At 53.3% G+C, this 11,052-nt stretch overlaps 1 protein-coding gene across 6 annotated transcripts; it reads left to right on the forward strand.

Moving 5' to 3' along the window:
* The first annotated feature begins 674 nt into the window (after positions 1–674).
* CREB3L3 (cAMP responsive element binding protein 3 like 3) lies at positions 675–10,910 on the forward strand. Of its 6 annotated transcripts, none has more exons than XM_045202803.2 (12): positions 675–827; positions 1,518–1,646; positions 2,046–2,346; positions 3,220–3,332; positions 5,518–5,655; positions 6,191–6,297; positions 6,872–6,976; positions 8,066–8,134; positions 8,763–8,912; positions 9,509–9,593; positions 9,813–9,909; positions 10,103–10,910. In XM_045202803.2, exons 1-12 carry the CDS (start codon positions 801–803, stop codon positions 10,426–10,428), a joined length of 1,647 nt encoding a protein of 548 aa, XP_045058738.2. In that variant the 5' UTR covers positions 675–800; the 3' UTR covers positions 10,429–10,910. The 6 variants fall into 6 exon arrangements, with proteins under 6 accessions (XP_045058738.2, XP_045058739.2, XP_045058741.2 ...); XM_045202804.2 differs by having other exon boundaries at positions 2,049–2,346; XM_045202806.2 differs by lacking the exon at positions 8,763–8,912.
* The last annotated feature ends 142 nt before the right edge of the window (positions 10,911–11,052 follow it).

Genomic DNA, 11,052 nt, shown 5'->3' on the forward strand with positions numbered 1-11,052 from the left:
ATGAGGGTTCCAGTGAAAACAAGGATGTGATAAAGAGATGTAGGGGGGAGCTCCTCTCTGTGGAGGTCAGAGACAGGCTCTCAGTCACCTGGGCTGATTCACAAGTACCAAACATTCATGAGTAAGTGGGCACAGCGACAGAGTAAGGAAGGGGTGGAGGAGAGGGGAGTTCTGGACAGAGGGAACATCAAGTGCAAAGGCCCTGAGGTGGGAACAAGTTTGGGTCAATAAATAGTTGAATAAGCGAACGATGGAAGATTCTAGAAGGGATCGATTGCACGGGTTCACCATGGAGGGCTTGGAGGGTGGGCAGGAGCTTGCCAGCTCTGATGAGTGAAGGGAGCTCCTATGAGGGACGGGCTTTAGCAATGGCCTTGGGTGGTCTTCCTGTTTTGTTCTGTCCTGAGAGTGGACAGGACCTGGCCAGGTCCCTGGGCTTTCCTAGATCCAGACATCTAGGCTCTGATAAGAAACAGTCCCCCAAAGTAGGGGAGAGGTCATGGCAGAGCAGAGGCACCCCAGACTTTGGCCTTTGTCCCTTGCCGGCTGGAAAAGCACAAAACATCAAGATAACGGGTCTTCTCTCCCCTCCCCCCAGCTTGCCCTGGTATCACTGGCCCTTAAACCTGTCCGTCCTGCCTGTCCCCCAATCAGCAGCTGGGGGTGGGCTGGGAGCTCCTTGGAGCTATTTCAGCATCATTTGGGGGTGGTGACAGATCCACAGAGAGGAACTAGACTTGGGGTGAGACTCCACGGATCAGAGACACAGAAAGTAGCTGGAAGCAGAGCTGGCCGGGCTCATGAATGGAGATTTAGCAGCTGGAAAGGTGAGCCCTGCCTGGGTCCATGGAGGGAGGGAGGGTCTATGCCAGGAAACCCTCCCCAAGCTCCCAGAGTTGGAAGGAGCCCCCACCCCATTGCACAGATGGGAAGACTGAGGCCCAGAGAGAGCATGAAGTGGCCAAAAGCTTGCCTCCATTCCAGGGCTGCTCTTGTATTTCTTCTAGGCCCCCACCTCCCAGGAGGGGAACATGGGTAGGTTAGGAATGAAAGAGAAGGCCGATTCCATCAGCCTCGTGGGAGGGCCCAGGCTGATCATCCCTGTGTGCATCTGTCTAGCACTTTTTTTTAGTCTTCACCCGAGGATATATTTATTGATTTAGAGAAGGAGGCCGGGAGAGGGAAAGAGAGAGAGAGGAACAACAATGTGAAAGAGAAACATTGGCCGGTCGCTTCCTGTATGTGCCCTCACCAGGGATTGAACCCGCAACCTTTCTGGTGTACGGAACGACGTTCCAACCAACTGAGCCACCTGGCCAGGGCTGTTCAGCACTTTTTGAAGAAACTGGCTCTTCTCCCCTGGGCATCTCTGGGTCAGCCCCTCAGCACAGATCTGAGGGTGGAAGCAGACCTGGGGCTTGAGTGGAAATTGAACTCGAGCTGGACAGACCTGGGGTGGTATGCAAATTGGAGATGGGTGCGGCGGGGCCCTCATGCCTGTCCCGTCCTTGCTCCAGATGGCTTCCTCCACCTGCCCCATGGGCCCCATCGACAGCCTGGAGCTCCTGGATCTCCTGTTTGATCGGCGGGATGGAATTCTGAGACATGCAGATCTGGGCGAGGACTGGAGCCATGCTGGGGACCAGGTGAGGCCCCTACTGCAGACAGAACTCCACTCAGCTCGGTAGCATTTACGGCTCATGGCGTGTAATTTTAGCAAAGCACATTATTACATTGAACCTCTCAGCCGCCCCAATGGGCAGGCAGCATTGGTGCCTTAGAGGTAAGGAAACCGAGGCTCAGTGAGGGGCAGCAACTTGTCTGGGGTCACACAGCAGTTTGGGTCCAAATTCAGACTCAGGGCGCATGCCTTAACCAGGCCGGATGGTGTTCCCATGCCACATGATTGTGTTCAAGCCCCAGAAACCTTTCATGTGACAGAAAGGACAAGTGAGGCCCGGAGAGGGGAAGAGGCTTGTCGAGAGTCACAGAGCAATGCAGAGACAAGCTCAGACCTCCTCCTTCCTGCCCACCTCCCCCCCCAGCAGGTGCTGCCGGCCCCGGACTCTGATGATTTCCTCAATTGTATCTTGAGTTCTGGAGACTCAGTGCCCAGCTCTCCTCTCTGGTCTCCTGCAGCCAGTGACAGCGGCATCTCTGAAGATCTGCCCTCTGACCCCCAGGATACCCCTCCACACAACGGGCCGGTCACCACCCCGGCTGGCTGCCATTTCTCGGAGTCTGGCAAGGGGCTCTGCCCGTCCTACCGTCCTGTCCCTCACAGCCCCACCAGGTCCCTTCGGCCAGTGGCCCAAGTGCTCGAGGCCTCCGTGGCCATAGACCTGGGTGAGCTCTGTGCCTTCTCTCACTGCCCTCGCCTTGTTACACAGATACCCACCCTTTGAGATGGATCCTGCCATGGGCCCATTTTCCAGATGGTGAAACCGAGTCCCCATGAGGTTAAACCACAAGTCAAAGCTGAGAGCTGGGATGTGCCCCTGGCGGGCAGGCTGGCTGCGGCACCAGGTGTCATGCTGGCAACCTCATCTTTGTGCCTGCCATGCCTGGGTCACAGCAGATGCTCCATGAGAGTGAGTGAGGTTATGAATGCCAGTCCTCAAGGCTCTTGGGGCAGGCCTTATGCAGAAGACACTCTCAGCAGGGTGTCCTTTGTCCTTTGAGCCTTGCAAAGGGGTAGGAGCTCTTATAAATCCCACTGGGGAGTTGAAACTGAGGCTCAGAGAGGTTTAGTAACTTACCCAAGGTCACACAGCTTCGCCCAGTTAGGATTAGAACCAGGGCTATCTGACTCAAAGTTTGTGCTCTGGAGAGCAGCTCCCGGCGGGCCAGGCACAGGCGGGCGGGAACCAGAGGTGAATCAGACGTGGTCCCTGCCTCGAAGGGAGATGAGGCCTGGCTGGCTGCAAACCTAGTCTATAATCCTGGGTGATAACAGCTGCTCTCTCCTGCATTGGCAGTGGGGCCCTTGGCGATGTCCCAGTGAATCCGGGTTCCTATCTTACAGCTGAGGGGAGACTGAGGCACCAGCCAGGGCTGTCCCCTTCAACCCAGGCCTTGGGGCTCCAAACTGTGGCAAAAGGCCTTAGCACATTGGGGGTCAATCCGAGAAGCCTTGTTAGAGGAGGCAGGTAGAAACTGAGAGGTCAGGGCACCCTGCCTGACTCCCTGTCTTTCTTTGTCCCCATCTGCCCTGGTCAGAAATGTGGAACACGGGCCTCTATCCCGAGAAGCAGACCGAGCTGGCGGACTTGCCCCAGCATTGCAACCTCACGGTGAAAGACCTCCTCCTCTCTGGCAGTGGTGGGGACCTGGTGAGCAGCCCCTACCCCAACTCCAGAGCCTCAGAGCTGGGAGGGCCCCCAGGGTTCATGGAGCCCCAACACCCCCATTTCATTTCAGAGACTGGAAAACTGAGTCACAAAGGCTGGATTGTCCAGGGTCACACCCGAGCAAGTCTTTGGGCTCCAGTCTTGAGTTCCTTGAGTTCTCTGTCTCCTGAGCTGGGACACCTTCTACTGCAGAGCTAGTAAACAAACACACGAACAAACAACAAATAAAGCCGACACACCTAAAACTTACTAAGCACCTACTATAGGCCAGGGACTCTTCTTAATGCTTTAAATGTATCATCTTTTAATTCACAGCAACCCTGAAGATTGGGGCTCTTATTATGTTAATTTTACATATAAAGAAATGGGCACAGAGAAGTTAGGTAATTTGCCCTAAGCCACACAGCTGCTGCGGGCTCTACCCCTGGGCTAGTCTGTTGGGCCAGTTGGGCCTGTTGTTCCCATTGCATGCTGACTGAGGGCCACCTATCTTGCCAAGGCTTCAAGTACCTGTAAACAAGATCTGACAACTCAGTCAGTGCCCCCGTCATTCCTCAGATGAGAAAGTCAAGGTCCAGAGAAGTTAAGCCCAAAGTCATACAGCAAGTAGGTGGCCTGGCAGGATTTGGACGCAGTTTACCTGATACCAAAACTTATCCCTACTCTAGGCATATTCGGTCTCTAGACAAGACCGAAATGCCTCTCCCAGCTTGAAGGATGTACAGTGGGCACCGGCTGTGTGCTCAGCCTCTGGGGACCTCACGGTCAAGATGGGAAAACAGGACGTGTACCAATGAGGGAGAGAGCCTGGAGAGTCATGGCAGGTCCCCGGAGGGCACCCTGGAGGAGGTGGAACCCCAGCAGGCCTTGAAGGATGGGAAAGGAGAATGAAGGCTTTGCAAATGCTAACTGGCTTCTGTAAATGCATCATGTTCAGTATCACTGTTCTAGATGTCAACCACCTTGGGATGCGGGGGACCTTATCTCCATTTTATGGATAGACACACTGAGGCCCTGGAGAGAAAATGGTTGAGCTAAACAATGACTTGGAGTTCTAGGTAGTGGAGTTTGACCTGAAGAATAACACACTGCCCCAATCTCCACCTTTATTCCTGAGACTTGGATGTTTTGATGACAAGATTCTTTCATTTTTAGTGCTTATGTTTCATAATAATTTAATTAAAATGTTTTAAATAGGGAAATGCACCCACACAGTTCAAGTTCCAATGGTACAAAAGAGTAGGTGGGGAGAACCACCCTCTCTCCTCATTGCCCAGCACCCGGCTCCCCACACAGGTTCTATTTCTTCCTTCCAAAGAGATTCCTTTTTAAGAAGTTTAATGTAAAAAGTAGCATGTCACATGTAACCATGTTTTGCCCCTTTATTTATTTGTTTATATTTGCTCCCCACCCAAGGATATGTCCACTGCTTTTAGAGAGAGGGGCAGGGAGGGAGGAAGAAAGAGAGAAAGAGGAAGGAGGGAAGGAAGGAAGAAAGGAAGGAAGGAAGGAAGGAAGGAAGGAAAGAAAAGAAACATCGATAGGAGAGAAACATCGATGGGTTGCCTCCCATGCACACCCCGACCGGGGATCGAACCAGCAGCCAGGTATGCACGCTGACTGGGAGTGAAACCTGCAACGTTTTGGTGTACAGGAAGACACTCCAACCAAATGAGCTACCCAGCCAGGACCTGCCCCTTTAATTTTTTTTCCCTCTGTAGCATGACACGGAGACCCCATCCCTTTTCACAGCTGTGTAATACTCTGTTGTCCAAATGGGTCATGCCTTATTTAACCTGTCGCCTCTTTGCTGGATATTTATTTTCATTGCTTCCAGTCCTCTGCTATTGCAGTGTTACAAGGAATGTGCAGAGCCCAGAATGGCGCCTGGAATGTAGTAGGTGACTATTGAAAGTCTAGTGAGTCTTTGATAAGTGAAGGAGAACCCTGTGTGGCCGTCCTTTTGCCCGTGTGTGAGGGTGTCTGTGGGATCAGTTCCTGGAAGTGGAGGTGCTGGGTCAGAGGAGTGTGTGCCGGGCTCTTGAGCCCCAGCGCCAGCGGGGCCTCTACAGCAGATGGATTTATGGCTTCTCAAATCTGATGCCTCTTTCATTTCCCAGAGGCTGTCTCTCCCTGCCCCAAACACAGTTCCCTGGTTTTTCTACAGCAACAGCATCACCTGGCAGCCCCCCACCTGTTAAGACCTGGGGCTGGACACTGCCAGGAGCTGGTGCTGACAGAAGATGAGAAGAAACTGTTGGCCAAAGAAGGCATCACGCTGCCCACCCAGCTGCCCCTCACCAAGGTGAGTCCTGGAGACCCTGGTTCAGGGTCCCTCCCCTTTCCTGCAGATAGCTGTCCCTGAGCCTTACCTTTAGGCCTCCCACACTAGAATGACAGGACGTGTCTGTCACCAGAGTAAAAACAATCACCCAGAAAGTCAACTTAGCAGGACCTATCTAGCCACAGTTCCCACCCACCCTGTTCACTTAATATCACCACCTGAGTTTATTCCAATTGGAAGACCTTAGTGTTGGTATCAGCTGGCGCTATGAAAGCACTGTTCTCAGATGTGACCAGGAGGTGGCGCAATTGCACCGTACGCAAACTTTGGTCACTGACTGGAAATAGACCCCGGGATTACCAGGGCCCAGGACCCTCCCGGAAACTGCCAGAATTTAGGGGCAGGAAAGTTGGTCTTAAAGTCATCAGGACTCTGCCCCCAGGTGTCTGGGTCTGAAGTGCCTCCCGTGAGAAGAAAATAAGGTGAAGTTGTGGGGTCTAGACAGCAGAGTAGACCCTCCAGCCTGACTCAGCCTGCTTCCCATGTCACTCTGCAGTATGAGGAGCGAGTGCTGAAAAAAATCCGCCGGAAAATCCGGAACAAACAGTCGGCCCAAGAAAGCCGGAAAAAGAAGAAGGAATATATTGATGGCCTGGAAAGTCGGTGAGACGGGGTCCTAGGACTGCACACTCGGGGAGGAAACTGAGGCCCGGAGGAAGCCTGCAATGAGGCTAAGGTCGCAGTTTTTAGGGCCTGACCAAAGGAGAGTCCTCTTCCCTCACCAGGAGGGACCATTTTCCATGTGAATTGCAAGGATGGGAATATGCGTGGAGAGAACACAGGGCAAGGGTTTCAGCGTCCCTTCATCCCCTGGAATATGCGGTGCCAAGAAAGGGGGAGGTTATTATTACCCATCTTGCCCTGGTTCTGTGCCAGATCACGGGATGATGGGGTGCTGACTGCCCTTGTCTGGGCTCCCTGGTCTTCAGCGCGGTTGTGACTACTAAGCGTGGCTTTATGCAATGTTACAGGTCTGCTGGGGTTCTCTATTTATGCCTGGGTCAGTTTGGGGATGTTATATTTTTCTGGGATGTTATATGTTATGTCATTTTATTGACATAAAATGATTTATAATTCTCTCCTATTATTTTTAAAGTTCTGAACCATCTACAGTTGAACCTGTTTAAAAATTCGTGTTTATCTGTGCCTTCCCTTTCTCTTTCATCTTCCTGATCAGTCTAGCCAGAAGTTTGTCTATTTTATTATTCTTTGCAAGGAATGGATTTCTGGCTTTTCATCCCACGCAGCTGGATTTTTCTTTTCTAGGTTTTTCATTTCTACGGTAAGTTTGTTATGTCCTTCCTAGACGTTTTTTTTTCCCTGTGGGTAGAGTCTATGCTGTTGTTTGTTTGCTAGTTTTTATTTATTATTTTTTAAAATATTTTATTTATTTTTAGAGAAAAGGGAAGGGGAGGAGAAACAGAGGGAGAGAAACATCAATGTGTGTTTGCCTCTTGTGTGCCCCACACTGGGGACCTGGCCTGAAACCAAGGCATGTGCCCCAACTGGGAATCAAACTGGTGACCCTTTGGTTTGTGACCCGTGCTCAATCCACTGAGCTACACCAGCCAGGGCTGTTTGCTGGTTTTTAGATGTGCATGTTTAGCTCATTGAGCTGAATTAAGGCGATACATTGCCCTCTCAGCACCACCTAAACTGCATCATTTTCATTTGTACTACTGTCATTTCTGTGTGCACCCTGGGTTTTCTATAAGTTAATTCTTCTTTATTTTGTGAGTTATTTAGGATGGACACACGCTCGTGTCCTGACCTGAGCATCTCAGCTCCACAGCTGAGTGGTCTGGGCCATGACTGCATTCTCAGATGGATGTAGATGGGAAAGGTGGGGTCCCCAGCCTGGACCCCAGTGCCCCAGGTGGAACAATCATCCTTGTCTTGCTCCTCAAATGCAATTTGCTAAGCCTCTAGTCAACTTGAACTCATGCCATTCTCCCAACCACTCCATGACTAGGTCATTTTAACCCCATCTTACAAACCAGGAGACTGAGGTCGGACAGCTGATGCCTCAAGGTTGCAGGGCGGGTGAGGACTGCACCCTGGTTCTCCTCGGACTCCCAGCCACCCTGTTATTCCATCTTCTGGAAGCGTCACAGCCTGACTTTGGCCTTCTGTTCCAGTCCTGGGGGCTCAAACTGGAATGAAGCCCCCACCCCAATGCAGAGATGGGAGCTAGGAACCTGGCAGACTTGGGTTCACATTCTCTCAGACTTATCAGGGTGACTTTGAACGAGAGATTTCCCTTCTTTGGCCTTGTGTTCCCTGCCCGTAAAGTGGGGCCTCACAGGAATCTGTGATTGGGACAGTTGGTGACAGTCATATTCTGAATGTCACAGTGATGTTGTCCCTCCAGGATGTCAGCCTGCACTGCCCAGAACCAGGAGCTTCAGAGAAAAGTCTTGTATCTCGAGAAGCAGAACCTGTGAGTCTTGGTCCAGCCAGGGGGAGCTGGCCCCGAAATCCCTGGCAGGAGAGGTGGACAGTGTGGGAGGGGCAGCCTCCGTGATGGCAGGACAGAGCAGGGGGTAAGGGTCTCACCTAGAAAGGGGGCAGGCTGCATAGGGGAGGAGACGTGGATCTGGGGCCTTGAAGGGTGTATAAGAGTTCCTAGGGGGAAGCTGCTGTGGTGGAGACGATGGCGGGAGGCTGGGAGCACGGTGTGCCGGAGCACTGCACGTAACCCCACCTAAGGGCGCGTCCACCTAGTCACCTCATTCAGCGCCTGTTCTGCGTCAGGCAGAGTTCTGGCACGGGGACCACAGCAGTGAACAAAGAAGCCTAGGCCCTCTGCTTAAAAGAATTCAGAGTCTAAGGGGAGACATACTCAAGACAAACGAAAATATATAAAAGATAACACAAATAGTGATAGCCGCTGGGAAGAAAAATAAAGCAGGGTGAAGGGCTATTTTATTTTATTTTTAAAAAGATTTTACTTACTTACTTTTAGAGAGAGGTGAGAGGAGGGAGAAAGGGAGGGAGAAAGAGAGGGAGAAAAACATCAATGTGTGACGGAAACATTTATCGATTGCCTCTCACACGCCCCTGAGCAGGGACCTGGCCCACAACCCAGGCACGGGCCCTGACTGGGAATCGAACTGGCGACCTTTCAGTTCGAAGGCCGGCACTCAATCTACTAAGCCACACCAGCCAGGCCTGAAGGGTAATTTTAGAAAGGAAGATCAGATAAGGCGACATTTGAGGTGAGACCTAATAAATGAGGAAGAACCAGCTACAAAAAGACCTGGGGGAAAGGTGTCCTTGGAAGGAATAGCCTGTGCAAAGATCCTGGGGCAGGACAGTGCCCGGCACTCTGGAGGAACAGTGAGGAGGCCTGTATGGCTGGAGCAGAGTGAGCGAGGGGGAGAGAGGGAGGGGGTGAGGGCAGGTAGTGCAGGGCTCTGTTGCAGGGAGGACTTGAGGGAGATGGGAGCCCCGAGTGGGTTGGGAGAAGCTGTTTGCTTTTGAAAAGTGTCCCCTGGTGGCTGAGTGGGGGGCAGGAGAGGGAGGTATGTCGGGGGAGGGTGAGAAGTGGGGGGACCAGAGAGGAGGCTTGGGCAGATGTCCAGGTTGGCGGTCCTGGAGGCCTGGATGGGGGAGTTAGAGTGGCAAAGAAGTTGGGGGGATGTCACAGAGATTTATCAAAACAAAGAGGAAGTGTCTGAGACTTATAAGAGCAGTGGGGCCTTGAGGGATGGAGGGAATTCAGGCATCAGCCGTGCTGGGGGACCACAGAAATGGACGGGAACCCATGCCAAAGCCCCATAGGGCTCAGCCAAGGCTGCTCATTTCCGCTAAGGTCCCTTCTGGAGCAGCTGAAGAAACTCCAGGCCATTGTGCTCCAATCCACCAGCAAGTCAGCCCAGGCGGGCACCTGCATAGCGGTGAGTCCTACCCCCGGTATGATGGCCCCCAGGATAAAGGGGGTCGTCGACCTTGACAGACCGGCCTGTGGGAGGGGGGAAGGTGAGTATCAGTAGCACGGCTTGAGCTCCAGTTGAAGCATAATCCAGTCTTTAGGGCCTCAGTTTCCCTGCCCATAAGATGGGTGTGCTCACAGGGGCAGTGGAGGGATGGGGTGACCCCGCCCCCATTTCTGGCAGGTCCTGCTGCTCTCTTTCGCCCTCATCGTCCTCCCCTCCATCAGCCCTTTTGCCTCCAACAAAGCTGAGAGTCCCGGAGACTTCACACCTGTGCGAGGTAGGTAGGCAAGGATGGCTTCAGGGTCCACCGTGGGCTGTGCTGTGGGCACAGTCCCCTTGGCTCCCCAAATCCCAATGCTGGGCCTCCGGGGGCAAGGGGGGAGTGCCCCTGCAACTACTCCCTGGCTGGAAGGAAAGAAGGGACACCAGCCTCCCCCTCCTTCCCTTATGAACCCCCAACTCTCGTTCAGTTTTCTCCAGAACTTTGCACAATGATGCAGCTTCCCGTGTGGCCCCTGATACCATGCCAAGTTCCAAGGCTCCAGGACCCCAGCCCGAGGCTGACACACCCCAGGAAGGGTCTCCAGAGGAAGGGTCTCCAGAAAGCCCCAGGGCTCACTGGGAATCCCGGGACATGCTAGCTCTGGACAACTTGACAGAGGAGCTCGACAAGTCGACCATGGTCCAGGGCAATTGGACAGAGGACCTGAGCCAGGCCACCCTGCTGGACTGGGCCTCGCCTGAGCCAGCACTCAGGCCAGGGCATGTGGGGCTGGAGGCGGGGGAAGAGCTGTGAGCACCACCTGGATGTGCCCCCCCCAGCCTCTCTGCCCAGGGGCATTGCAGTGGTTGCCACAGCGGACAGGCAAGGGATTGGAGGTGAGGCAGACCCCTGTGGAGAGGCCAGGATGGAGATGCACAAACACAGCTACACACCCAGGGACCCAGACACAGGGGCAGAAACTGATGCTCGGACACAGGGCACTCATAAGGCCACAAAGCCTGAGAAATACACACAGGCCCAGGCACAGAAGGCAACAGTCAGACACATACTGAGTGATCCACAGGCCCAGCAGACACACACACATGCCCCAGCAACTGCCCTGCCGGGGGCTTCTCCCTGCCCCACACACATGGAGGAGGGGGTGGCTAAGACTGCAGGGACCCTGGCCCCTAAGCACTGGCTAAGCGCTGAACTTCAGGATGGCCATGGCCCACAGCCACCCTCACTTTCTCTAAGACTGCTGTTAATAAAATATCCTTAATAAAATATTGTGACAGAACACGGCTGGAGTGGAAGCAGAATAGGGTGAGGGCTGAGTTAGAGTCTGGGGCTCCCCAACCCTCAGGAGGGGCTGGGCCAGCCTGCCATGGGGGAGCAAAGTGGGGATCCTCAGGCACCCAGGATGGAGAGTGGGTC

The sequence above is a fragment of the Desmodus rotundus genome, chromosome 9 (assembly GCF_022682495.2).
Source record: "Desmodus rotundus isolate HL8 chromosome 9, HLdesRot8A.1, whole genome shotgun sequence".
In the NCBI taxonomy this organism is placed as follows: domain Eukaryota; kingdom Metazoa; phylum Chordata; class Mammalia; order Chiroptera; family Phyllostomidae; genus Desmodus; species Desmodus rotundus.

What these genes read in the sequence shown, in the direction of transcription:
- CREB3L3 (XM_045202803.2), top strand. Translation starts at nt 801, where the DNA reads ATGAATGGAGATTTAGCAGCTGGAAAG. An exon ending in CCCAGCTGCCCCTCACCAAG is followed by an intron (nt 5,656 to 6,190) that starts GTGAGTCCTGGA and finishes GTCACTCTGCAG; the next exon opens with TATGAGGAGCGAGTGCTGAA. An exon ending in AGACTTCACACCTGTGCGAG is followed by an intron (nt 9,910 to 10,102) that starts GTAGGTAGGCAA and finishes ACTCTCGTTCAG; the next exon opens with TTTTCTCCAGAACTTTGCAC.